The sequence below is a fragment of the Lampetra planeri genome, chromosome 4 (genome assembly GCF_965212315.1).
Source record: "Lampetra planeri chromosome 4, kcLamPlan1.2.h2, whole genome shotgun sequence".
Taxonomy (NCBI): Eukaryota; Metazoa; Chordata; class Hyperoartia; order Petromyzontiformes; family Petromyzontidae; genus Lampetra; species Lampetra planeri.
Window position 1 is genome coordinate 11,004,799 of NC_136110.1, and position 23,933 is coordinate 11,028,731.

Below are 23,933 nucleotides of genomic sequence, written 5' to 3' on the forward strand. Positions count from 1 at the left end.
ACATCTGTGAGAGAGAGAAAAAATAACTTCATAGCTCATCGGATTCCTCCAGTTGTTCAAATTGGATTCCGATTCTGCCGTGGCAAAGCGAGGACAGACAAGAACTCTCCGTGCCGTTCAGTGGCCGATCCAGCTGCCAGTGGTGGCGCTTGAGCAGGCGGGCAGCAGACAAGAGACGGTGGACCCGCACGCCTGGGCGGGTCCCATGTTGAGGTTTTGGTTTCGGACTTTCAACGGAGGTCGACGGCTCCGTTCGGCCCCACGGCGAGACAGCTGCAACAATGGGGCAATTTTTATTTCGATTTAGAGCTTTCGTGACTGCAGGGATTGATATTATTGGTTCTTTCGGTAAAGTCATGTAGAAGGGAAATAATAAAATATTTAAAATAAAATTTTTTAATTATCACGACGTTTCTATTGCAACACAAGCAATCATCATCAAGTGTGAAAAACGCCACTTTTTTCAAAAAAATTCTTGCTGTGGTTTTCACACCTGATGATGATTGCTTGTGTTGCAATCGAAACGTCGTGAGAATGTTATTATTTTATTTATTTTATTATATCCCTTCTACGTGACTTTACCGAAAGAACCAATAATACAATGGGGCAATGTTCAGAAAATCCCTCCACCTGTCCAGCTTGTGGATGGGCAGATCGCATGCGGTGGGGCAACGCGTGGGTATTTCCCCCTCTAGTGGAGGCCCTTCCGCCAGCGGTGGCCTGGGCAAGCCATTGCAGGGCTGCACCTTTACCCAATGCCCTAGATGAGTCGGTCCTTAGAACTGCTTTTTTGTGTTTGGTTTGTTGTCCACTCCGCTCCAACTCTGATTAGCAGGCTTGGCTACGTACGGTGGGAAAGAAGTTCACTCGAACATACAGACACTTTACCCCCCAACCCCTTATCAGTTGCCAAAGCTCGAGGTTGAACCTGGAGTGAAATAGTGTGAGTGAGCACTGCACGAGATTTAAAATAAAAAAATAAAATAAAATAAATTCAATTAACAGTATAAGCAAAGGTTTGTGATTTAAACAAAAATAAATACACGGGCTGTTAAAATAGAATTAAAATAAAATAATCCAAAACGGCTATCGTGGAATAAAACAGACATCTTTTCAGTTGAACGAGCCAATAAACATTAAATTTTGATTTAAAGCTTTCGTGACTGCAGGGATTCATATTCTTGGTTCTTTCGGTAAAGTCACGTAGAAGGGAAATAAAAAATATATCTAAAACGTCGTGAGCATTTTTTCCATTGTTTTATATCTTTATTATTTCCCTTCTACGTGACTTTACCGAAATAACCAAGAATACTAATAAACATTAAGCACGAATTTATGTTTGGAGGGATAACCTCTGATCTGGCACCAGGGATTGTAGGACTGCTCCAAATGAGTGAACGGGAGGGGGTTCCCTATTATATTTGTAATTATTCACCAACACACACTTAATAATGTATCGATCTACTTAACCACACGAATATACATAGATCTCTACACGAAACTGTGTAATAATTGTGGGCGTTACGTTATTGTTTCAGAACTATATTAACCCTCACCACCCCACCACCCCCCCTAATTGAGCCTCCTGATGGTATCGCCCTCATTACCACCTTAGATGCCCATTATACATTGTAGGGGGGAATTCACTTTAAAGTACACGTGAACCTCATCTCGAGTCCATCAGCCTGTTACGAAGTATCATTCGTCGAAGCAGGTAACCTCTATAAGTTGGGTTTCAACTTGCGGAATCTTTTAATTGTCCCGGAGAAATCCGACGAGCTGAGAAGCTCTTTATTTATTTATTTACAGCCGTCCATTCTGGGTCTCGAAAACAGTCGAGATTTGTTAAACATATGCTGTTGGATTGCACCAATTGTTGTTATTATTGGCAAGGGCACTGCATCAAAACTGTGCCCCCCCCCCCACGTTGCTGGCAGCGGTGCAACAACAGCCGACGTTTCGGGCAACATCGCCACTTAAATAGCACACGAAGGAGGATATCTTCTGAATAGCTGCTCTTCATTGACCCGGGGATGAAGAGAGGGTCATTGTCCGAAACGTCGCCCCCACCACCCACGACCCGCACGGGATCCGGGTTCAACTTCTCCAATTGGCGGCGCGAACCGGACGCGGTTCCGCGCGTTGTTTGAATGTTGGGAGCTGATGGCGGTGTCCGCTCGTTGTTGATCGCGTCTCTTGTTTGTTGTTTATCGTCTTGTTTGTTTGTTTGTCTATCGGCCCTCGTGTCTCCGCTTAGTCGCCAGCGTCCTGCCCGGCGATGTCGGCTCGCTGGGCCGCGAAGCGAGAGCGCGGCGACGCGGACGACGACGCTGGGAGTGCAGGAGGCGCGGGGCCACAAGCAGAGACGAAGCGAAGACGCGGGGCCTCCATCACCACCATCACCATTACCAACTCCACCACCCGCTCCTCCTCCACGTCGTCTTGCGGCCTCGCAGCTGCCGGGGTAGCGCACACTCGCCCCCTCCCCCACCCATCATAATCTCCACCATCTTCTCCATCATCTCCATCGTCATCCCATTATCATCATCTCCATCCCATCATCATCTCCGTCATCATCCCCATCATCCTCCCATCATCTTCTCCATCATCCCCATCCCATCATCATCATCATCCCATTATCATCCCATTATCATCATCCCATTATCATCATCCCATTATCATCATCCTCCCATCATCATCATCTCCATCGTCATCCCATTATCATCATCTCCATCCCATCATCATCTCCGTCATCATCCCCATCATCCTCCCATCATCATCTTCTCCATCATCCCCATCCCATCATCATCCCATTATCTTCATCCCATTATAATCATCACCATCCCATCATCATCTCCGTCATCATCCCCATCATCCTCCTATCATCTTCTCCATCATCCCCATCCCATCGTCATCCGGTCATCATCATCCCATTAGCATCATCCCATCATCTCCATCATCATCCCATCATCATCCAATCATAATAATAATCCCGTCATCATCATCATCTCATGATCCCAACATCATTCTCCTCCACGTTCCCCATTGCTGTTCGCGTTTTTGTTATTCGCCTGTTGCCGGATTCGTAACTCCTAATGCACGGAGCGTTGTCGACGAAACCAACAGTAACGAATCTTAAACACGTGGACTCATCTGCATATCTGTCAACCCATACGATTTACCCCGTAATCTTGTACAGAGAAATTGAATTTTCAGTTCCATAAGGCGTGCAGCCGTTTTAATACGGGCAAAGAAAACATATTTACTCTAGTTTTTGTCTATTTATTTGTGTTTCTCCCTTGTGATGGGACTTTATAGGATGAACATTGATATTTATAAGGGCACGGGTTGACCAATAAGGTCTGCATTGTTCTGTAATAAGGTAGGCAACTGATGAGGGGTTGGGAGGTATGCGTCTGTATGAACTTTTTTTCCACCGTACGTAGCCAAGCCCGCTAATCGGAGGTGCGTCGCGGGGGGTACAACGAACTAAACACAACAAAAGCAGTTCTAAGGACCGACTCGTCTAGGGCTTACAAAGCACGTGTTTGAGTGGCGCGTTGACAATGCATTGGGTAAAGGTGCAGCCCTGCAATGGCTTGCCCAGGCCACCGCTGGCAGAAGGGCCTCCACTCGAGGGGAAAATACCCACGCTTTGCCCCACCGCATGCGATCTGCCGATCCACAAGCTGGACAGGTGGAGGTATTTTCTGAACATTGCCCCATTGTTTCAGCCATCGCGCCGTGGGATCGAACAGAGCCGTCGACCTCTGTTGAAAGTCCAATCAATGTGCTTAACCTTTACTGCAGCCTTGCACTCCTTTGGATCTCAATCGTGAAACACATGTATAATGTTAATACATAGAAAGCCGTCCCTTGGTGTGGACCAATCAGTTTCAAGGACAATGCATATATTATCATAGTATGTTTTTTGTCTGCATTTTGACTGCAAGTATTGTGGTTATTACAAACATGAATCCTTGTAAAAAGATTTCAGTTTTGTTGCCAGAAAAAAGGGGAAAAACCCTATTATTAACATACATAGGGTTTGATGAAACAAAGTAGTTGTACTTACGTGCCCGTACTTAATTTTTGTTTCAATTATTAACTTTCTAAAAAATGTGGCCACGTCTCGCACCCCCAGAAAGGTCATCTCACACCCCCATGGGGTTTGTGCATCCCAGGTTAAGAGCCATTGCATTACACCATGGCCGCGATCCTCACGTGTTGATAATCAACAATGAAGTCCAAAGTCAAAAGGCCTTTATCTAGCAGTTTGCTCGATAAATGAGAGAGAAATACTTTTAAAATCACGGTCAGCGAATCGGTGACCTCCACTGCTTGGCGTATTAAACAAATGGCTATGACTTAGAATCAATGTTTCTGCATCCTTGAGTACTATGAACTATGCAAGTATTTTTTATATTACTAGGTAAGGCCCACTGAGCGATATATTGCTCTTCTTTTTTCAGAAGCGACCTGCCCACAAATTATAGCTCAACAAATTATAGCTCAAGAAAGTGTGCAAAATTATAGCAGCCTAAAATACTCTAAACGCACGTTGATTTTACAATTCAAATCTCTACTTTAAAAAAATAATTAGGGTATGACTGCTTGTGTAACTTCACTCGTTGCTCGAGTCGCCCTCTTTCCACCCACAGTCCAAAGCAAACAACGATTTGGGATTGGCAACCTAACACCCAACATGTGATCCTGTTTAGCCAGTTGCTGGGCTAATTTACAAGGGAATATATTTGGTGTGTGGACACAGCAGCAGCGGCAACAAGAACAGAGGACAATAAGTAATATTTTTAAAAACTTAAAAAAAAACACGCTTTAATGAAATGTACCGTACTCGTAATGGAAGAACTCCACGACTCCAGGAAGTGGCCCCGAAGCTTGCCATAACTTAAGCGACCGTGGTGATTTAGAGCCAACGTCAGTTGAGCTTGGACAATTAGACCCAAGCCGAAACATAACATATCAAAAATAATGTTTAAAAAAAATATATATTTTATTTTTAATGATAGAATATAGTATTGTCATCAGTATGACATAAGTATACCAAGTTTGCAGTCCATACCACATTGGGAAGTGGTAATAATTGAGTTACAAGAGTTGAGGATACAACAACAGACAGAGTGAGTTAATAAAAAGCGTGTTATAATAAAAACTTCAATATTGCAGAGAACAGGGTCGTTAAGGAATATTGCACAACTAACGAGGTAATTAGCAGCCATAAACGAAACGCGTGCTAGCATAAGTTCTATAATTCAGCTTGAGTATTACACATGTCCTGTACTCATTGTGTATCCTTTTCCATCGATGGGTCGTTTTCCACTTCGCCTTTAACGCCCTCTAAATCGTGTTCTTACGAGGAACATAGCGGCGCTAGGCAAACTGGGGAAAAAAACATTAACGTCCACATTAGCGGTGGTCGAACGGCGCATGCACATCGTGAATGCGCGCGCACAGGAGGATGGACAATCTAGCGTAGGGCGTTGTAAACATGTCACGTGCTGCCAAATACCCGACGGCCACGTAAACAGCCAGGCTCAACAATAACAATACATGATAATAGGTTTTTTCCCCTTTTTTCTGGTAACAAAACAGGTGTTAAAATGTAAAAACACCAAACTGAAACCTTTTACAAGGAATCATGTCTGCATTAACCACAATGATTGTGGTTAGAATGCAAACAAAAAACATACTCTGATTATATATGCATTGTCCTTGAAACTGATGTACTCAGTACATAAAATTTGTGATCTGATCTCATCTGTGAAGGATGTGATCCCTGACAAGTAATACCCCGGTGTCTACAAACTAAGCTGTGTCTTTGGCAGTAGTTACATTGGGGAAACTAAGCGACATGTCTCGGACTGTGTTCGTGAACATAAAGCAGATCTGAAACACGGTAGGACCAATTCCTAAGCCATGGCTGATCATTGTTTTAATGCTGTGGGCTCACACGAAATAGATTTTTCCAAGACGAAGGTACTCTGCAAACCCACTAGCTATCAGCAAAGATTCGTTCATGAAGCCATCTAGATATATAAACACAGTCACAATTTCAACCGAGATGATGGGTACAAACATATCAATAATTGGATGAACGTTATTAACCAGGTTAAGTCATACCTAGCTGTGATGTTCAGTAGTTATTTTCGACTCTCTGGTGTCACATTAACAGGTTAAATGTTTTTACATTAACAGGTTAAATGTCTCACTAACACAGCCACCATTGCTCGTTTTCCTTGACGTGGCGGTGGCTCTACGCTCTTACATTGACATGCTAATCTCTCACAATACAATGGCCACGTCCGCAGCTTCGTCGTGGAGGTAGCTCAGCTCTCCGATCTTACATTGACATGCAAATTTCTTCACTAGCCCCGCCCACTTCGCTTGTGACCCTTGGGCTACACTCATCTCAAACTTTTATAACAGGGGTCCCCAACCCCCGGGCCGTGGACCGGTACTGGTCCGTGGCCTGTTAGGAATCTGGCCGCACAGCAGGAGGTGAGAGCGATGAGTCCGCGCGTGGCCCGCCCCCATTATTTTATTATTGACCACTTCCGTCCGTGCCTCTTTCCCGTACTGTGCACTTGTCTCAGTCACAGTTTTGGTAAGCCCACAAGCTCTAACCCCTAGCCAACATGAAGAAAAAACAAACGTCGCTGGAGAGCTTCTTTGAAAAGGGGGAAAGACCCAATGATAACCCCCCCCCTGGTCCGTGAAAAAATTGTCTTCCACAAAACCGGTCCCTGGTGCCAAAAATGTTGGGGACCGCTGCTTTATAACATCCTGCCTCAGCAGCTCTCTCGCTATTTTTTCACCTGATGACGATTTCTTATGTTGCAATCGAAACGTCGTGATATTTCTTATTTTTTCTATCTACGTGGCTTTACCGAAAGACCCAAAGAATATTAGTAACATTGCAGACCTCTGCAGCCAGTAACACGAATGTTTCTTTACACTCTAATTAGACCTGTTAATTACTATGTCTATTCAGCAGTCTCATCAATCATACTCATTTCCCCGTGTAGACCAAACATTAAATCCACCCATGTAAACTACACTTGCACACATATTAATGTCCTTCATATTCTCACTCATGTTAATGACAGCACTTGTTTTGATTTCGCCTATGTTAATCAGTACTATAATTTTTTTACGTACATTAACGACGCTGAACTTAATCACGCCTGTTTAAACAACAGTCACATTAACGCCTAATATTAGCAATACCGTACGTCGTATATTTAAACCAACTACACATTCATCACTTAATGACAGTGGTGTTAACCACCCTCCTATTTACAACTCTTTACATTATGCTGTACATGTAACCACAGTCCTATATTCCACACCCAGTAATCACACATTGATTAAACTCCCATTAAACATATGTAACACAATCAAGACACTTGTCACACAGATTAAAACGATAGTTACACTAATATTTTCCAGAACGTAATATGAATGTAGGAAAATAAATGATTGCATCATCTCATAAAATAGAATTTTATATGAATTTACACTACACAAAGTGTTTACGTATGGTGTAACCGTCATGCATGTAAAATACCACAATACAATAATGCGACTCGCATATATGCTCTTAAATTCACGTGACGTTATTCTATTGTGATCTTCGCAAGCGCATTACAACGTTACAGTAGACTGTGATCGGGGGTTTGGTGTTGCAATCCCATGTGCTTCCTTCTCTGGCTCCACAGAAACACGTGCAACAACTCCGGGAGCAGCTGAGCCGAGAGGAGCGTGTGCACGAGGGCGTGTGTCGCCTGCTGTCGGCTTGCACGCAGCGCGAGCAGACGCTGCACGCTGCCCAGGCGCTGCTGGCGTGCAACGCGCGCATCCAGGTCTTCGGCGAGAAACTGCGCAGGGCGCAGGGCGCCGAGCTTGTCCGACGCGCGTCTCTCAGGTAACGGCCGTAACAGACCGCTACTGAAGTTGCTTCAGGATTTACACCATTGGAACCTCATTTGCCAGTAGCAAAATATGATAATTGGTCTTTTACCCTTTTATCTGACGACAAAACTGACACCTTTTTTACAAGGAGTCATGTTTGCATAGACTGCAGGTATTGCGGTCTATGCAAACATGACTCCTTGTAAAAAAAGGTGTCAGTTTTGTTGTCAGATAAAAGGGTAAAAAAACAATTATCTTGCTTCAGGTTGTGGAGGTTGCCTCAGTTGGGAGTGCTGGAGTCGGTGCTGCTGGATGTCCTAGGGTTTGAGTCTTAGGTACCAAATGGAACAAACGGAAGTGCGCCCAATTGGCTAAATGCCTGCGTTAGATCGGTCTTCTTCGTCGTGTTTCCTGTTCAACCTACGTGGTTTTTTCCCAGTATTCTGCACAGCACACCGCTTTTAGTGTTGGCATTGTCAAATTTTGAGGAGTGCATCGTGGTGCTGCATGGCATCTCAGAAGATGATCCGTGGTTTGCTTCTCCTGACACCACTGAGATCCTGCGCTTGATTCTGGAAAGCCACCTCTGATTAATCCTGATTACTAAATTATAGGGAGTTGATTGGTTTTTTTTTGGGTTGTAACTACCAATAATACATGATGGATGGAATGTATGAACAAGATGTGCCAGTCTAATGGCTAGTATCAAAGGTGAGCATGGATGTTTGTGTTCCCTCTAGTGCTGCAGATGATGATAACAAGGAGCGGTCAACATGCAAGGCCAAAGTCTGTCTCTCAGGTTAAAATGCACATGTAATCTAATTTCGAATGGTAAATAGACTAAACATTTCATGAAGCATTCTTAGCAAGTACCAGAAAAAACCTAGAAAACTCTGTGCAAGGACTGCAAATAAATATGCTTTACTGAACATACATTGAAAATACTTTTACGTCGCGAAGTGCTCTACAGAGCTCCGATTAGCCCCTCCGATTAGCATGGTTAGCTACGTACGGTGTGAAAGAAGTTCTACATAAATTTCAATTTAAAGCTTTCTTGACTGCAGGGATTCATATTATTGGTTATTTCGGTAAAGTCACGTAGAAGGGAAATAATCAAATAAATAAAATTAAACATAATTAAATATAATTCTCACGACGTTTCGGCCACAACGCTAGAGGACGGCTGTTTGCGTTGTGGCCGAAACGTCGTGAGAATTTTATTTTATTATGATTTATTTTTATTATTTTATTACTTCCCTTCTACGTGACTTTACCGAAAGAACCAAGAATTAGTTCTACATACATGCATACATAGCTAAAAACTGAAATAAAATGTAAACAAATACAAAATAATAAAATCCCACAAGCTAGTAACAGGAACACCTCACCAAATAAACAAAACAACATGGATAAAAAAAAATGCATATATGAAGGAGTAATAAAGCCTCTAAGAAATGATGTCTCAAGCCGAGAGACTCAGCGGACAATATTTAGCGGAAGACAATTGATGTACCCATTTTATATAACCTAGATTTAACACGGTTTTGTTGTACATTGATAACAGGGCTGAGTAATATTTGTCTGACTTTAGTTTGCAGTTAAAGATGCTTAATGTGTGGGAATGACAGATATATAAACAACAGCCACTTCAATACATGGATATAACATTGGACTCTGTTCACGCAGCGCGCTAACAGTGCCTCTCTCTTTCACAGACATTCGAATCCCACTCATGTGGAAGGACACGGATCATTTTCAGAACAAAGGAGGTTGGTAAACACATGCTTTGTGTGTTTAGTTTGTTGTCCTTCCCCTGCACCTATGATTCGGACAGTTTGCTACGTACGGTGCGAAAGAGGTTTAAAATCCATTTATACATATACACCAGCGTCATTTTTTTTAAACCATTAGTTATTAATAATTGTTATCTATCACATAATTGTATGCAAGTGCTGGTATTTTAAGTGGACAAAATATGAAGTATTTTAAGGCAATGTTTAACAACTGAATGGTTGCTTTGAGGATATTATGCATGAGAGGAGATACGTTGTTTAGAGGTGTAAAGATCTTCTCTCTACGCTCGCTTTCAGAATTCCACAGATTTGCTGTGTTCTGCCTGCTGAAGATGGACACGGAGGTTTTCGACACAAAGATGATCACCGTGGATCGCACAGTCACTGACGTCTTGTTCGACAGCGTGGCTGTGTTGTAAGTGTCCAGGCAGATTGCACTTTCTTTTGAACGTTTGTGCAGCAAAGTCAACTTGACGTCAGTCACCAAAGTTTGTAAGCTACAGGAAAAAGGTGTCCCTCCCAGTCATGTCATGAGTAAAGCAGGAAAATACCATTGTATTCCTCAAATTAAGAAACAAGATGCATGTTGCTTAGAGAAGATGAGAAATATATTTGCATTTAAATGTATTATGTATGTGCATGATTTGGTAGTGAAGATTTTTAAAAATCTGTTCTTTTTTAATTCCAATAATTGTGGCTCCTACGGCAACCATGCAGTGGTTTACATTTTATGGATTAAATATACGCCTGACTTAGATTTGAACTTGCAACCTTCCAATTGTGTGAGTACTGTGTCAACATTTTTAATAGATAATATTTCTGGCAACAAAATTGAAACCTTTTTACAAGGAATCATGTGTGCATTAACCACAATACTTGTGGTCAAAATGCAAAAAAAAACACACTGAAAATATATGCATTGTCCTTGAAACTGATTGGTCCACACCAGAGACGTAACATGCAATTTAACCTTTATAAAATTTGTTGAAGTACTCTATTGCGAAGCACCGTATCCCGCATCATAACGCTTTCCAAATCCTATGTACGGTCACTCTTGCAAACCATGATGACACTGCAAGATGAGAAATCTTAAAGCTAGCTGAGAATCTGCTTAAATGCGATGGCTGCATAAACAAATTCGTTCAAATGTAAGTAACATTTTGTTGAACTCATAAGAAACTCGTATCTTTGTGGTGGTGGTGGCGGTGATGGCAGCCCTGCTATGGAGCCGGACTTTGAGCTGCAGCTGGAGGTGTACAGCTGCTGCCTGCTGGAGGACCTCTCCATGGCGAGCACCCCGCGCCGTCTCGCCAGCCGCCTCAGCTCCTCCGTGGGGCGTTCCACGGGCCGGCGGGTGCTGCGACAGCGCTCCCTGAGCGACTTGTCGAAGCCCGCTCCCCGTCAACCTCCAGTCAGGTGGCCCCACCGACCCCTACAGTAGCCTCGGGAATACAGAGCAAGGCTAACACGGTGGCGAGATGTTAAATACCTCTCCTGGTATACGGGAGGTTGTGGGTTCGTTCCTGACCCTGCTATACATTTCCACGTGATAAGCCACTTCGTTCAGCGATCATTTGTGGCCAGGTCGCTTCTGAAAAAGAGCTATGCGGCTCAGTCGGCCTTACCGGGTAAAATAAAAAATTGTTTCAGTTTTAACACGTACACCAGTGTTATTCACTAATGTTCAGAAGGCGGCCACTTTCGCTGATAAGACATCAGTGTGCGGGCCGCCACACATTTGAAACCATTGAGGTTTGACAGCACGGTGATGGGGGGGGGGGTGTTTTCTCATTTGTGTATTGTCGGTGATGTGTTTGTTAATTTGAGTCTTGTGTGATTAAATGCACTTCTAAAACATTTCCAGTACCCGATGTGCTTCGTATATTAATATTTACCAATCGGAATGTGTACCAAAGCTGGATAATCTGTAAATTTGCTGAAATGTAACAATGAACGTGCCTCAGGAATGTTTCTACAGTAGCGTAACCTTGAAAGTCACTTTTAAAAGTGGCTGAAGACGAACTAGCACATTTTACTGCTCTTAACTTCAATATACTGCTAAGATAAGGGATTTTATAGAGTACTTGTTAAGCCAAGCATTGCATATGAGGGTTTGGTATAGCATTGAAGAAGTCGGGGTATGATGTTTGTGCGTTTTAACCTTTGTAATATATGAACAACCTGTTGCTTAAATATGTATATGCATTGTTTGTGAAACATATGTAACAATTGCCTGTGGTACGTTTTGTATATATATATTCATAGAGTGCCTAAGTTCCACTTGCTGGCTCGTGTGGCATTGACGCTGGAGCATGTTTATGATGGCTTCCGGACTCACGACCTCACGATCACAGGCAAAGGTTGGTTGCGGGTTGGCATAGTTTTAATGGCTTGACATTGGGACAGATGTCTAGTTCCATCGGCTTTCAATACAGTATTAATCATAGCTTTTATCCTGCAAAGCCTTGGTGAGTCTCAAGATCTTTTTTTTCAGGAGGTACCTTGCTCACTATGTTTGACTATTAACATGTGGAAGTGAGTTCCCAGAGAAAGCTCATCAATGCAAGGGGGGAACATTCACAGTCTGTGTAGGTAGGTCAGCAGGCTACTTGCTGCCTAGGCATATTGTCCCGAACAGCATTGCCTATGAACTACACAGTAGGCATGTAACAGTGCATTGATGTGTTGATTAATATCTATTGTTATGCTCATTGTACATACATTGAACAAAACTAAACAGACTGACTTTTAAACAACTTTTATTGCCGCCAGCAGCAACAGCACTGGAGGCGATTTCGATTCGAAATACACAGTCACCAGCAAACAAATGAAATATAAACGCTACAAATCCACGCGCTGTGGCGCTGCAAGCACCGCGCACAACACGAAAGAAAAAGTCACGTGGCTGTGGTGGTCATCGCGCACGCCACGGTGACGAGCGAGAAATAATACAAACAAGTTGGTTAAAATTTGACAAAAAAGCATTCTTTAAATTTAAAAGTGACTCCTAATTGTGGGAATTCATCGTTTAATTACTGTGGTGAATCATTTCATGCTTACTAAAGACACACAGCTACAAATCACAGGAAGACGGATCCCCTTGTAGATAGCAGGGCATGTGGTGACGGTGATCACCCATGTGGTGTCGGTGATCACCTAAGATAGCCAGTACCCACAAGCGTGTGGTGTCGCTGGCACCACACATACCACCTGTCTGACTGTCTTTAACGCTGCTTGTTTTAATTTTAAACCGAGTTGACCGAGTGAAGTCAGGCCAGGTTCGTATATGAAACGCTTGAGGAAGCTTGGTAGTAGTTGCACAGGGAGATGGTGATGCTTGATTTTTTTTAAATGCATACAAATTTGCAATTCGGCTTCAAATGTGGATTTTCACAATATGTACATAAGGTATTTAGTATTCGGGGAATGTATGTATGTTGAACTTCTTTCGCAGCGTATGTAGCCAACCATGCTAATCGGAGGTGTGGGAGGCAAGTATTTGATGCACTCTTCTTATTAATCATGTATACTTCAGGATAATTAACGTGACCTTGAAGTGATGCTTCATGAATTCAAAAAGGTGGGACGACACGTATAGTTAGTTTTGAACAAACTTAACCTGCCTCTTATATCTCATTGGCCTTTTTGTCAAATACAAATGTACACACTCCTGTTAAGAATAACTTAAAGAATACAAGATTAAAAGTCATATGATGCCTATGTTATGCTGGACTGATGGTAATGGGTCTAGTCATGTGGAACTGTGTTAATCTCCTGATTCATGGTTCATAGTATTGCATCTTCTTTGAGCCTATGAATAGCTCGGCATTGCGAAACTCTTTTGGCTTTGTTTTTCTCACGTTCAATACAGAGGGATATTCATATTGGCTGCCGCTCTACGGAAACATCTGCTGTCGCTTGGTCGCTCAGCCAGCTTGCATGACTGAGGACAGGATGACCGGGTTCCTTATCGTGCAGGTAAATGTGTAATTTTACCTCGTTTAACATTTGGTCCAAAGTCTTTTGAAATAGGAATAACCCCCATTGATATTGATCATAAAATGTTGTCAATTGTGCACTATGTATGTTTGGTACAGTGTCAAGGAAATATGAGGGTGTTTTAAGGTTAACCTACACCCTTAGTACTCAAAAACTTAATTTACGATAATAGAAAGTGAATAAAATGTACTCTTATTGTTTTGTTATTCTCCTGCTGCACACATGCATTTTCTCCATTGGTGATGTAACACCTTGTTACCAGAAGCATTGACACCTGTACGCCACCATTTCAGAACATGTTTTCCCATCCATAAATTCATTACCAACTCGCGTGCATTTGTAAACGTATGCTCTGACTACGACTAGTATTGAAACAATTGTGTGTACCACTCAACAGCTAAGTATATTTTCGGCTGGTCTTGACAGTTTTAACTGGAAATATCATCACCATTATATTCTCACACACACACAACACACTGTTTGGAAACACCAGTACTGCTCCGCTCAGTTGTGAAGTCACTTTACATTCGGAGTTCACAGAATCTTCCAATAGTACTCGACAAATGTGCTGTCATTTGTTTCTTTTATAATTAGCTACAACAACATATGCAGGTTAACCTTGAAGGTCCCCTTGTACTACTTCAAACATTGCAATGCCCATGATTCATTGTTTATTTTACCAAAGATCATCGTACTTTCATGCAGGTGTTAGATATGCATGATTTTAATATTTTTCTCATGTTATATTTGATAGATGTACAACAGTGTTCTTCACTAATTTTCAGAGGGGGCCACTTTCGCCAATAAGACATCTTCAGTGTGAGGGCCGCCACACATTTGAAACCAATTGGGGTTTGACAGCATGATGATGGGGGGGGGGGGTGTTTTCACATTTGTATATTGTCGGGAGCCGCACTAAAGGCCACCAGGGGCCGCAAGTGGCCCACGGGCCTTGCAATGAACAACACTGGCGTACAGTGTGATAGACTAGATCCTATACCAGTATTAATCCACATTTGTTTTCGAAGGAAAGTGTCACAGATTACAAATATTTGTTCATGGCGGATCAAAATTGTGAATTTTTGCTATATTTACGTCAAATATTTGTGCGTGCCGGAGGAGACCAGGATGGAGAAACTTCACAGTGAATAATAGCACTTGAAACTGTGCAGATAGCCGATCCGACACCCCATTGCTGTTCTGCCTCCTACAGACACCTCATTACACACCTGATATGTCTATCACTGCCTAATCTGTGCCACTAGTTTACAGGGATGCACCACCAAACATTAGCTCGTAAGAGAGTGACTGGTTACCGCTAGCACCAAACTTAACAAGCTGAGATGACAAACAAGACAGTCCCCGAATTCAAGACAACTCTTTAGACCTTGGAATTGTGCGTCAATGTAAAGCAACTTGCATGATTTTTCTTTGCTTCTGTGCCAAAGTTGTGCTCATGCAGCTCTTTTCACCATCGTGGCCTCAACAGGGAGGAGAAAAGCAAGATTGCAAGTTCTTCTGTGTGCTCGTAGAAGGCAAGCTGTTGTGTTTCACCACGCCAGAAAGCAAGGCCAAGGGACAGGAGCCAGTGTTCAGCATACCCATCAACAAGGTGACCGAGAGACACGGACACACAGAGAGAGATGGTGGAAGACAACAACATTTTTTAAAAACATTACACTGCAGATTTGCAGGAAAAAAACGTGCCTTTGGGTTCACCTATAACCCCCTCCTCGAAGTCGTTTGTATGTTGCCACAGTGACTCATGCAGCCAGCTATGGCTGCAGGGTTTTGGTAGTACATGTTGTTTGTCGTTTATTGTGAAAATTCCGTCACAGTTCCTATGATCACTGTTTCATTGCTTTATTTTGGTGATTTCGAGATGTTTTGTGGTTTGGCCATGTTTGTTTGTTGTAGTACGGCGTCAGACTGATGGCCTTAATCTAAGTTGTCTTGTGGTTGTTGTTGTTGTTTGACTTGCATCCCACTGGGATTTTTGCACACAGTGTTGGTTTACGGTGCTTTTTCTGCAATATTTTGCTGTCTTTTCTTGGATTTTCTGTTTGCACTTGGTCACATATTCACTTTAAGATGTTTTCTTGTTCATGTTTTTGTTTGTTGCACCCGATTCAAGAGCCGAATGGCTCACAGAGCTATACCTAATAAATGAACTTGAACTTGAACATCTGGAACAATGAGGCGTATCCTGTAGTGTGCGTTGGCGCACGATTAGATCGGCGCGCATCGTCTTTGCCGCACAGGATACGAGGATGCGCTTGGTGGGTTGTGAGGATGGCGTGGATCGGCTTCAAGTGCGAAACATGGAGTCGGCACGGTGGCAGAGTCACACGCTGCTGGCACATCGCTCCCCAGACCTTCTGGCCTGGCTGGAGGCACTCCGCCAGCACGTTTGGGATCTCGGTAAGAACATCGAATTAATCATTTGTTACACGTTGGAACATTTCCACATTTCCACTGGAAGCTATAATGTCAGGCCAGGCAAGGACAAAACCTAGTGATTTACAGAGGGAATGATATAATCTTCAAACCATGTGTAACATCTTATTTCATGAAGCATCAACTTTAGGTGTCAGTTAATGTTGATAATATCTTTCATCTCGTGCTTTTGGTGAAAAAAATATTTTAAAATATATTTTTAAAATATATATCAAATATTTTTTTGCAGTTTTACATCAAATTTGGCATATAATTACTTTCCACCCAATAAATTAATGTGGACACAAATATGCATACATTGGGCGTCATCAGTTTACCTCTCGCACAGGTAATGTACACATTGACACAAGGCTTGTAAAGTTTTGAAACAGAGGTTGCCAACTCAGCCTTGATGGCTATTGGTAATGAATATCTTTCCATGTCAGCATTCTAGTTTCAATTATATGCATTTACTTCATGTTTATTTGATGTGGTAAAATGTTTTGCCTGCAAGGCTTGGCTGTGAATGATGATCCCTTTCTTTAATTCAATGAGCATGTCTTGTACAGAAGAGAAGCCATGTTCTGATGAACACATAGCAGGATGTGTGGCCTTGGCTGAGTGTGTACAGTTTTTTTTGTTTATTTGTGCTCCTATCAAAAATAGTTTCTCAAGTTAAACCCTGTCAAAAAAATTACTCTGTTTGCCTTTGTAAAATAAAAGTCACTTTTATACAGTGCTCTACGGCAAAGTATCAGAGGTCGCAATCGGGTACCGGATACCCGTACCCTACCCGATACCCGGCTACCCATACCCGGCCGGGTACGGGTAAGGGTACCCGTTTGCGACCCTGGTGCGGCCGGGTACGGGTAAGGAATCAAAACCCGTTTGCGACCTCTGCAAAGCATACACTGTGAAAACTACAGGTTGTACCCATGCAGTGTGCTGTTGTTTGCAAAACACTCATATTTGCATTGATGACATAAATTTTCAACTTTCAATTGGTGTCATTCATGAGAATGTTGCAGTTGTTGGATTTACGAAGCCCTCTTCACACCGATGCCCATTTCCTTTGCAATTTATCGAACTTGCGAGCCCTGGTTGTTAAAATGCCACCCCAAAATGCTCGTCACATTCTGCCGTCTCATCTCGGTTATGCAATTCTCCTCTGCCAATCATCTCGTCGGTCAACCCATGGCACCTGGGTCTGTCTCGTGACCTCCTGCCAGCAAGCTTTCGATGCTTCACATGGCCTTGAAGTGTACATATCCTGGTACAAGCGCCGTGGTGACGTCACCGCCACTTGGTGGCGAATGGCGGTTGTAATTCTCCTTGGCTTGTGCTGTTCCAGACAATTGGAAGCAGTGCTGTAACAAGGTCATGGCAATTGAAGAGCTGTTGCCCAGGGCAGCTAATCTGCAGTCAAAGCCAGGATCATCTCTTTATCATGACATGGGTAAGTTGGATGTGTGCCTAAAGGATTAAATTACACAAATAATTTATCTGACTGGAAATTTTTGAAGATGGTAACAGTAAGACGTAACTTTTTAACATTTTTATATATGCGGTGTGTCAATTTTACAGTTTTATTTTTACAAACTAGTAAAATATCTTGAGTTCTGACTGAGAGGGCCTACTTTTATATATATATGGTATTACATAGGTAGTGTTTTGGTTTAGAGGTAACATATTTTCATGTAACCCGTGTTGAAGATCGAAGTGAAAAGACAAAGATTATGGCGGCGCAGGTAACAATTTACATCGAAGTGCTACTAAGGCAAACTGGCACCTATGAACATTGTAAAAGCAACAGTACATTCCAAATTGGGCTCACAAGATCTGTTGTTGTTTTATGGAAAAATAATGAACCTCAATTTCTTTTCTTCTGCATAAAGGCTTGCAACAATAATAAGTCAAATCTTGACTTAAAGCTTTCGTGACTGCAGGAATTCATAGTCTTTGGGTCTTTCAGTAAAGTCATGTAGATAGGTTGAACATTTATAAAAATAATAAACAAAAAATCACGACGTTTCGATCGCAACACAAGCAACCGTCTTCAGGTGGAAAAAGGGGGTAAAACTCATAAAGGAAATCTGTTTTTAAAGGTTTAAGATGGGCGTAGCCCAAGTGTCAGAACAAAGTCTGTTGTCGTAGTCGTCGTTGTCGTATCCTCTAATCTTGTAACTAAATTTTAACCCACTTCCCAATGTGGTATCGACTGCAAACTTGGTATACTTATGTCATACTGATGACAATACTATATTCTATCATAAAAAAAATGTAAACGATCTTTTTACACGCTTTCTATGAACTCACTCTGTTGTTATCGTATCGTCAAATCTTGTAACTCAATTTTAACCCACTTTCCAATGTGGTATCGACTGCAAACTTGGTATACTTATGTCATACTGATGACAATACTATATTATATCAAAAAAAATAAAAAATAGTATTTTTAAACATTCATTTTTATATGTTATGATTCGGCTTGGCTCTTATTGTCCACGCTCAACTGATGTTGGCTGTAAATCACCACGGTCCCTTACGTTATGGCAAGCTGTGGGGCCACTTCCTGGAGTCGTGGAGTTCTGCCATTACTCGTACGATACATTTCATTAAAGCGTGTTTAAAAAAAGTAATTTTAAATATTACTTATTCCACCAGAAGACGATTGCTTGTATTGCGATCAAAACGTCGTGGGTTTTTGTTTATTTTTTTTATTAATTATGAACCTATCTATGCGACTTTACCGAAAGACCCAAAGAATAATAATAAAAATAATAAGTAAATTCTGCAGACTGCATCTTTAAATAGCTGTTGATAATGATGATAATACCTTTTAAAGAATAATTTTCGAGGTAGGGTTGGTGATTTTGCAAATGTGTATGAAGCATTAACATCCATTATCAGCCCACTGCTGGATGAAGGCTTCCCCGTGCTGTGTCGATTGTAGGGGTGTGTTTGACCATGCTTCATCATGCTGGTCGGTGTGGATCAGTGGAGTGCAGGACCGATTCAGATATCGCTTGTCACTAATGTTAGCTGTGCCCAGGGATTGAACTCGGGTTACTTGGTTCATAGCAAAGTGTGCGAACCGCCGCACGACTGCTCTACCTCAAGCTGGCCAGTAGATGGTGGTAATTGTGTTTATGACCTGCCTGCTCGCATTATTTTTAAGCATTATGTGCTGTTGTGTGTCAGCTATAGATATATAAAAAAAAGTCGTGAGATAAAACTTAATACGTGCCAGCTCATTTGAAGGGTACTGTGAATATTTAACATGTGGAATAAATAAGGGTATCACATAATAAACCAAAATATTACATCTTGACTTAAAGCTTTCGTGACTGCAGGAATTCATATTCTTTGGGTCTTTCGGTAAAGCCACGTAGAGAGAAAAATAATAATAATGTGGGCACACGCGAAATTGATCCTTCCAAGACGAAGGTACTCTGCAAACCCACTGGCTATCGGCAAAGATTCGTTCATGAAGCCATCCAGATATATTAACACAGACAATTTCAACCGAGAAGATGGGTACAAACTGAGCAATCATTGGAAGGACGTTATTAACCAGTTTAAGTCATAACTGGCTGAGATGTTTCTATCCTACCTGCCGACATTACCAGGTTAATATCTTTACATTAACAGGTTAAATGTCTCACTAACACAGCCACCGTTGCTCGTTTTCCTCGATGTGGCAGTGGTTTTGGTGTTGTTCGTTTTTCTTACATTGACATGCTAATCTCTCACAATACAATGGTCACCTCCACAGCTTCGTCGTCGTGGAGGTAGCTCAGCTCTCCGATCTTACATTGACACGCAAATTTAATCTCTAGCCCCGCCCACTTCGCTTGTGACCCTTGGGCTACACCCATCTCAAACCTTTATAACATCCTGCCTCAGCAGCTCTCCCGCGATTTTTTCACCTGATGACGATTGCTTGTGTTGTGATCGAAACGTCGTGATATTTTTTTAAATTATTAATTTTCTATCTATGTGGCTTTACCGAAAGACCCAAAGAATACAAAATATTATAATTTGTATGCAGCAAAAGCTCTGTTGTCTGGCATTCATGAGGAAGGGAGGGTGCCGGCTAATCATGAAAGTAATACTTATGGTTCACCAAATTTTCCAAGTACGTAAAACCTTTCAAGAAAAAAAACTAAGCCTACATTTTAACTATGATGAAAGAAATAATAAATAATAAACTCTTAATGAGGTAATCGGCAGTCCGTTGTAGAGCATTCTTAGTTGATTGTAGAGAAGCAGTGGGCCGTTTATAGTACAGACTATAGTGGTACAGGATTGTATGTACAGACTGCCGCTAGCGCCACCACTCGGCAGCGTCCTGAATCTTCCGTAAACAACGGGTCAATGATAAGTGCAAGGCTGTCGTGAAGGAAGATTTATACTGGTAAGAACCTCCTGGTTACACCAGCCCACAGGGGATTATTGTGTCCGTCCGTCGTGCAGGGAGGGGTGGGGAGGGAGGGGAGGGAGGGGCTGGGTGGGGAGGGCAGGGTGGGGAGGGTCTGGGTGGGGAGGGTGGGGAGGGGCTGGTTGGGGAGGGGCTGGTCACCCCGTGGCGCGCTTATAAAACTCAACGTTTAACCTAATCACGCCGGCTTGTGCCCGCCCTCACAGTCGGGCATATTTGCGGAATACACCACGTCGCCGTTGACCCTGGCCATTGACCGAGCAAGCCAACGTTCCTACCAGCTCCCTCCGCAGGAATGTGGTTTACACTTGTTAAAACACAATGTCAAACAAAATTTGGGTAAGGCCTTGACATCCGCGAGGCTTAGATTCTTGAAAATGTGCACGAAAGTAGAATTCACGAATGTGGATGCCATATTAATAAGGGGTTAGGTTCCCGTGTTCGACTGAACATACCTAGAAAATGTAAATGTTTCATAACATAAATCCTGTACTGTACATATAAGTAACATTCATATGCTTAATTACAGTTTACAATAATACAAATAGATAATGCAAATAAGACAACAAAATAGAGTCAATAAAGTAAAACATATCAATAAATGTTCTTGAAAATGTTTAAGTTGTATTTTCCTTGGATGATGATGATGGTGGTGATGTTGGAGAGGAAGTTAAAGTGATTACTACTTTTTGAGCTAAACTCATCACTTTTTTCTGCCTTTTTCCTCTCACTCTCACTTCCTCCACTCACTCGACGCTTAGACCCCATGATCGAGATGAAATAAGAACACCACAAATAAGGGAACAAAACAGCACAAAAGGCAACGGCACTTGAACAGTAAAAACTTCGGGCACGTGAATCACGGCGCAGTTGACGACACAATGGCTTGGGTGCGCACACTGGGGCCACGATCCACTGCTGTACTACACAGGTTACCCCTCCCCCATGATGCGATATTCCCAAAAAAAACTCGCATACGAGCATTAAATCTCGAATAATCGAATTTTGCGAAAGAAAAATCCGCGAATGAAGAGGTTTTACTGTATTCTGAAAAAAGTCTTAATCCTCGGTGACTCATTCCTGCATGACTAAAACTGCTTCATTGTGTATTTATTATGGGCCCCAATTAAATTCCGCTTCATCTTTATTCACAGCCATCGACTCTCCAAGCAAAAACATTTCCCTGCCGCCAACCGATAGAGCCCAGCAGCCCGCCGATATGCCAAGTGCCTGTGGCAGCCTCGCCACCGTGCGGTGTGCGGGGACGGAGCCGACGCTCGCCGCGTCGCCCGGCGGCTCGGGCGACGCGGCTGACGCGAACGAGCCGGGAAGAGGACGGCGCAGCAGCGGAATCGCGCGTCCCTTCGGCAGGAACGTGGAGAAGCACCCCACCATCGGCGGGGAGCGGCGGATGTCCCTGGACGGAAAGCTGGCGGCGCTCAAGCAGCGAATACTGCAATGGCCCACGGCCGGAACCCCACGCAAGATCCGGACGGCTGGCGGCCCCAGTGAGCGGCGTGTGGCCGCAGTGGCGGGAATGGGAAGGCCGCCTCTTCCCCCGCGACGCTGCACACTCCAAAAGTGACGTGTAGAATAGCAGCGGGAGGCGAGGTTAAGGAGCCGAAAGGTGGACAAGAGCATACGTCTTGTGCTTGAGGATTAAACGTCGTGTGATTTAAAGTTGGGGAGTCCCTCATCGTTTCGTCGTGGAGGGGTTAGTGCTGGAGTAAGGGCTAGATTAAGGCTGTAGGCTTAGTCGGAGAACAGCGTTGCCAGATCTGTAGAATAAAAGCTTCGCAACGAATGGAATTCACACCTCAAGATGTAATGAAAAATAATTTAAAATGTGATTTTTTTGTTACAAATGATGAGAGTAACAACGATACAACAGTTTACATCCAGCTCAAGGAGAGTACGTGGGCTCTGGCGGCTGGCAGCTAATTGCAAATGCGTTGCAATGAAGCCCAATGACCAAGTTTACCAACAGTTATATAAAAAATATATCTTAACTTGTCCAACTCAATCTCTGAATGTGTCGGATGACTGACAGTCAAGAAAACCACCCTTCACAGATCATTCAGGAGTGCTGTTCCGTGTTTGGTTAGATGATTAATTCCAGAAGTAATTATCTGGTGTCACCGTTCGAGGTAATTCCTTAATGTGATACAATGCTCTGTTGACTTCAGGAGTTCTGGAAAAACATGGTTCGTTGCTTCATAAGACCATAATAGGGCATTTGGGATATAACTGGTGATTAGAACATGAAATGTAGCATGTAAACAGAAAATTACGTTTATTTTTGGTGCTAGCCGCTTAAAATCTGCAGCAGATGTCAATTGCTTTACTAATGAGAGAGCCGTTTGGTGTTTTTCTGACTTTTTATCTGGAAAGATTTGCAGGGTGCCAACGGTTGATGTAATCTACGTTCAACTGCTGTGCTTGTGAACATTTTGGTAATGTTTTCAGTGATGGTGATGATGAAACTACTGTTTTTGGTACTTGACGATTGCTTATTTTATTTCAAAGTTGTCTTCTTTGTAGCGTGCCAACTACTGAATGAACAATTACTGGATTGCAGGCGATGCCTGTACATTTTCCATTGTTCGTACCTTTAATTTGCAGTGGAAGTTTTATCGTTCATAGCATTTAGCTTTTAAGTGTGTCTTGGGTTTAAAATAGACCTCAGTTTTGTTGTGGTTATTTGTAGATTGAGAAAATGGTACATTTTGTCAGATGACGTAACTATTGTAAACGCGTTTCAGTGCTGATACGAAGCAGTGTGGCCCAGTGCTAATTATTTAGCGGCTCTTAAGGACAGGAGTGGAAATGTAACATTTCCCAGATGGAGGAAGGGTAGTCCAAAAGGACACCCATTGACTTACATTTGCAAAAAAGTGGTACGTAATTTATCGACTTACAAGATGATGGGCTGCATTGATCTCTTCCTGAGATATGAACTCACAAACCTCCCAAATGTGAATCGAATTAACTACAGCCAAGTAACCTGGCTGGATTAAAAGTGCCGGTGAGTGTGAAGTTGAATATAACTGTGTGTTACATTACTTGCGATGTAATATTGTTTCCCTGACTTTCAAGTGGAACTGCAAGTCGACAGTTAATGTAACGCATGCCTCTTGACATTTACCACAAATCCCCAATGCTGAGCTTTTGTTACCAATAAAATAACTGCGCTGGGAATAAAGTTCATGACGCATTTTTCAAGAGTGAGCAACGAGCGGAAAATTGCTACATTAAAGGCACTGTGCTCGACATTGTGTGTGTGTGTGAGTCTGAAAGTGTGAGAGTGAGTGTGTGTGGGGAGCGGTAGTGTA

At 42.6% G+C, this 23,933-nt stretch overlaps 1 protein-coding gene across 1 annotated transcript; it reads left to right on the forward strand.

Annotated features, from left to right (window-relative positions):
• Window positions 1-1,622: 1,622 nt before the first annotated feature.
• RTKN2 (rhotekin 2) lies at window positions 1,623-23,871 on the forward strand. The gene is made up of 13 exons (XM_078593242.1): window positions 1,623-1,714; window positions 2,258-2,464; window positions 7,740-7,945; window positions 8,673-8,731; window positions 9,648-9,701; window positions 10,023-10,140; window positions 10,941-11,141; window positions 11,991-12,085; window positions 13,597-13,703; window positions 15,214-15,336; window positions 15,986-16,145; window positions 17,512-17,616; window positions 21,756-23,871. Exons 2-13 carry the CDS (start codon window positions 2,279-2,281, stop codon window positions 22,184-22,186), a joined length of 1,845 nt encoding a protein of 614 aa, XP_078449368.1. The 5' UTR covers window positions 1,623-1,714; window positions 2,258-2,278; the 3' UTR covers window positions 22,187-23,871.
• The last annotated feature ends 62 nt before the right edge of the window (window positions 23,872-23,933 follow it).

What these genes read in the sequence shown, in the direction of transcription:
- RTKN2 (XM_078593242.1), top strand. Translation starts at nt 2,279, where the DNA reads ATGTCGGCTCGCTGGGCCGCGAAGCGAGAGCGCGGCGACGCGGACGAC. An exon ending in TTCGACAGCGTGGCTGTGTT is followed by an intron (nt 10,141 to 10,940) that starts GTAAGTGTCCAG and finishes CGGTGATGGCAG; the next exon opens with CCCTGCTATGGAGCCGGACT. An exon ending in CCAGCACGTTTGGGATCTCG is followed by an intron (nt 16,146 to 17,511) that starts GTAAGAACATCG and finishes GTGCTGTTCCAG; the next exon opens with ACAATTGGAAGCAGTGCTGT.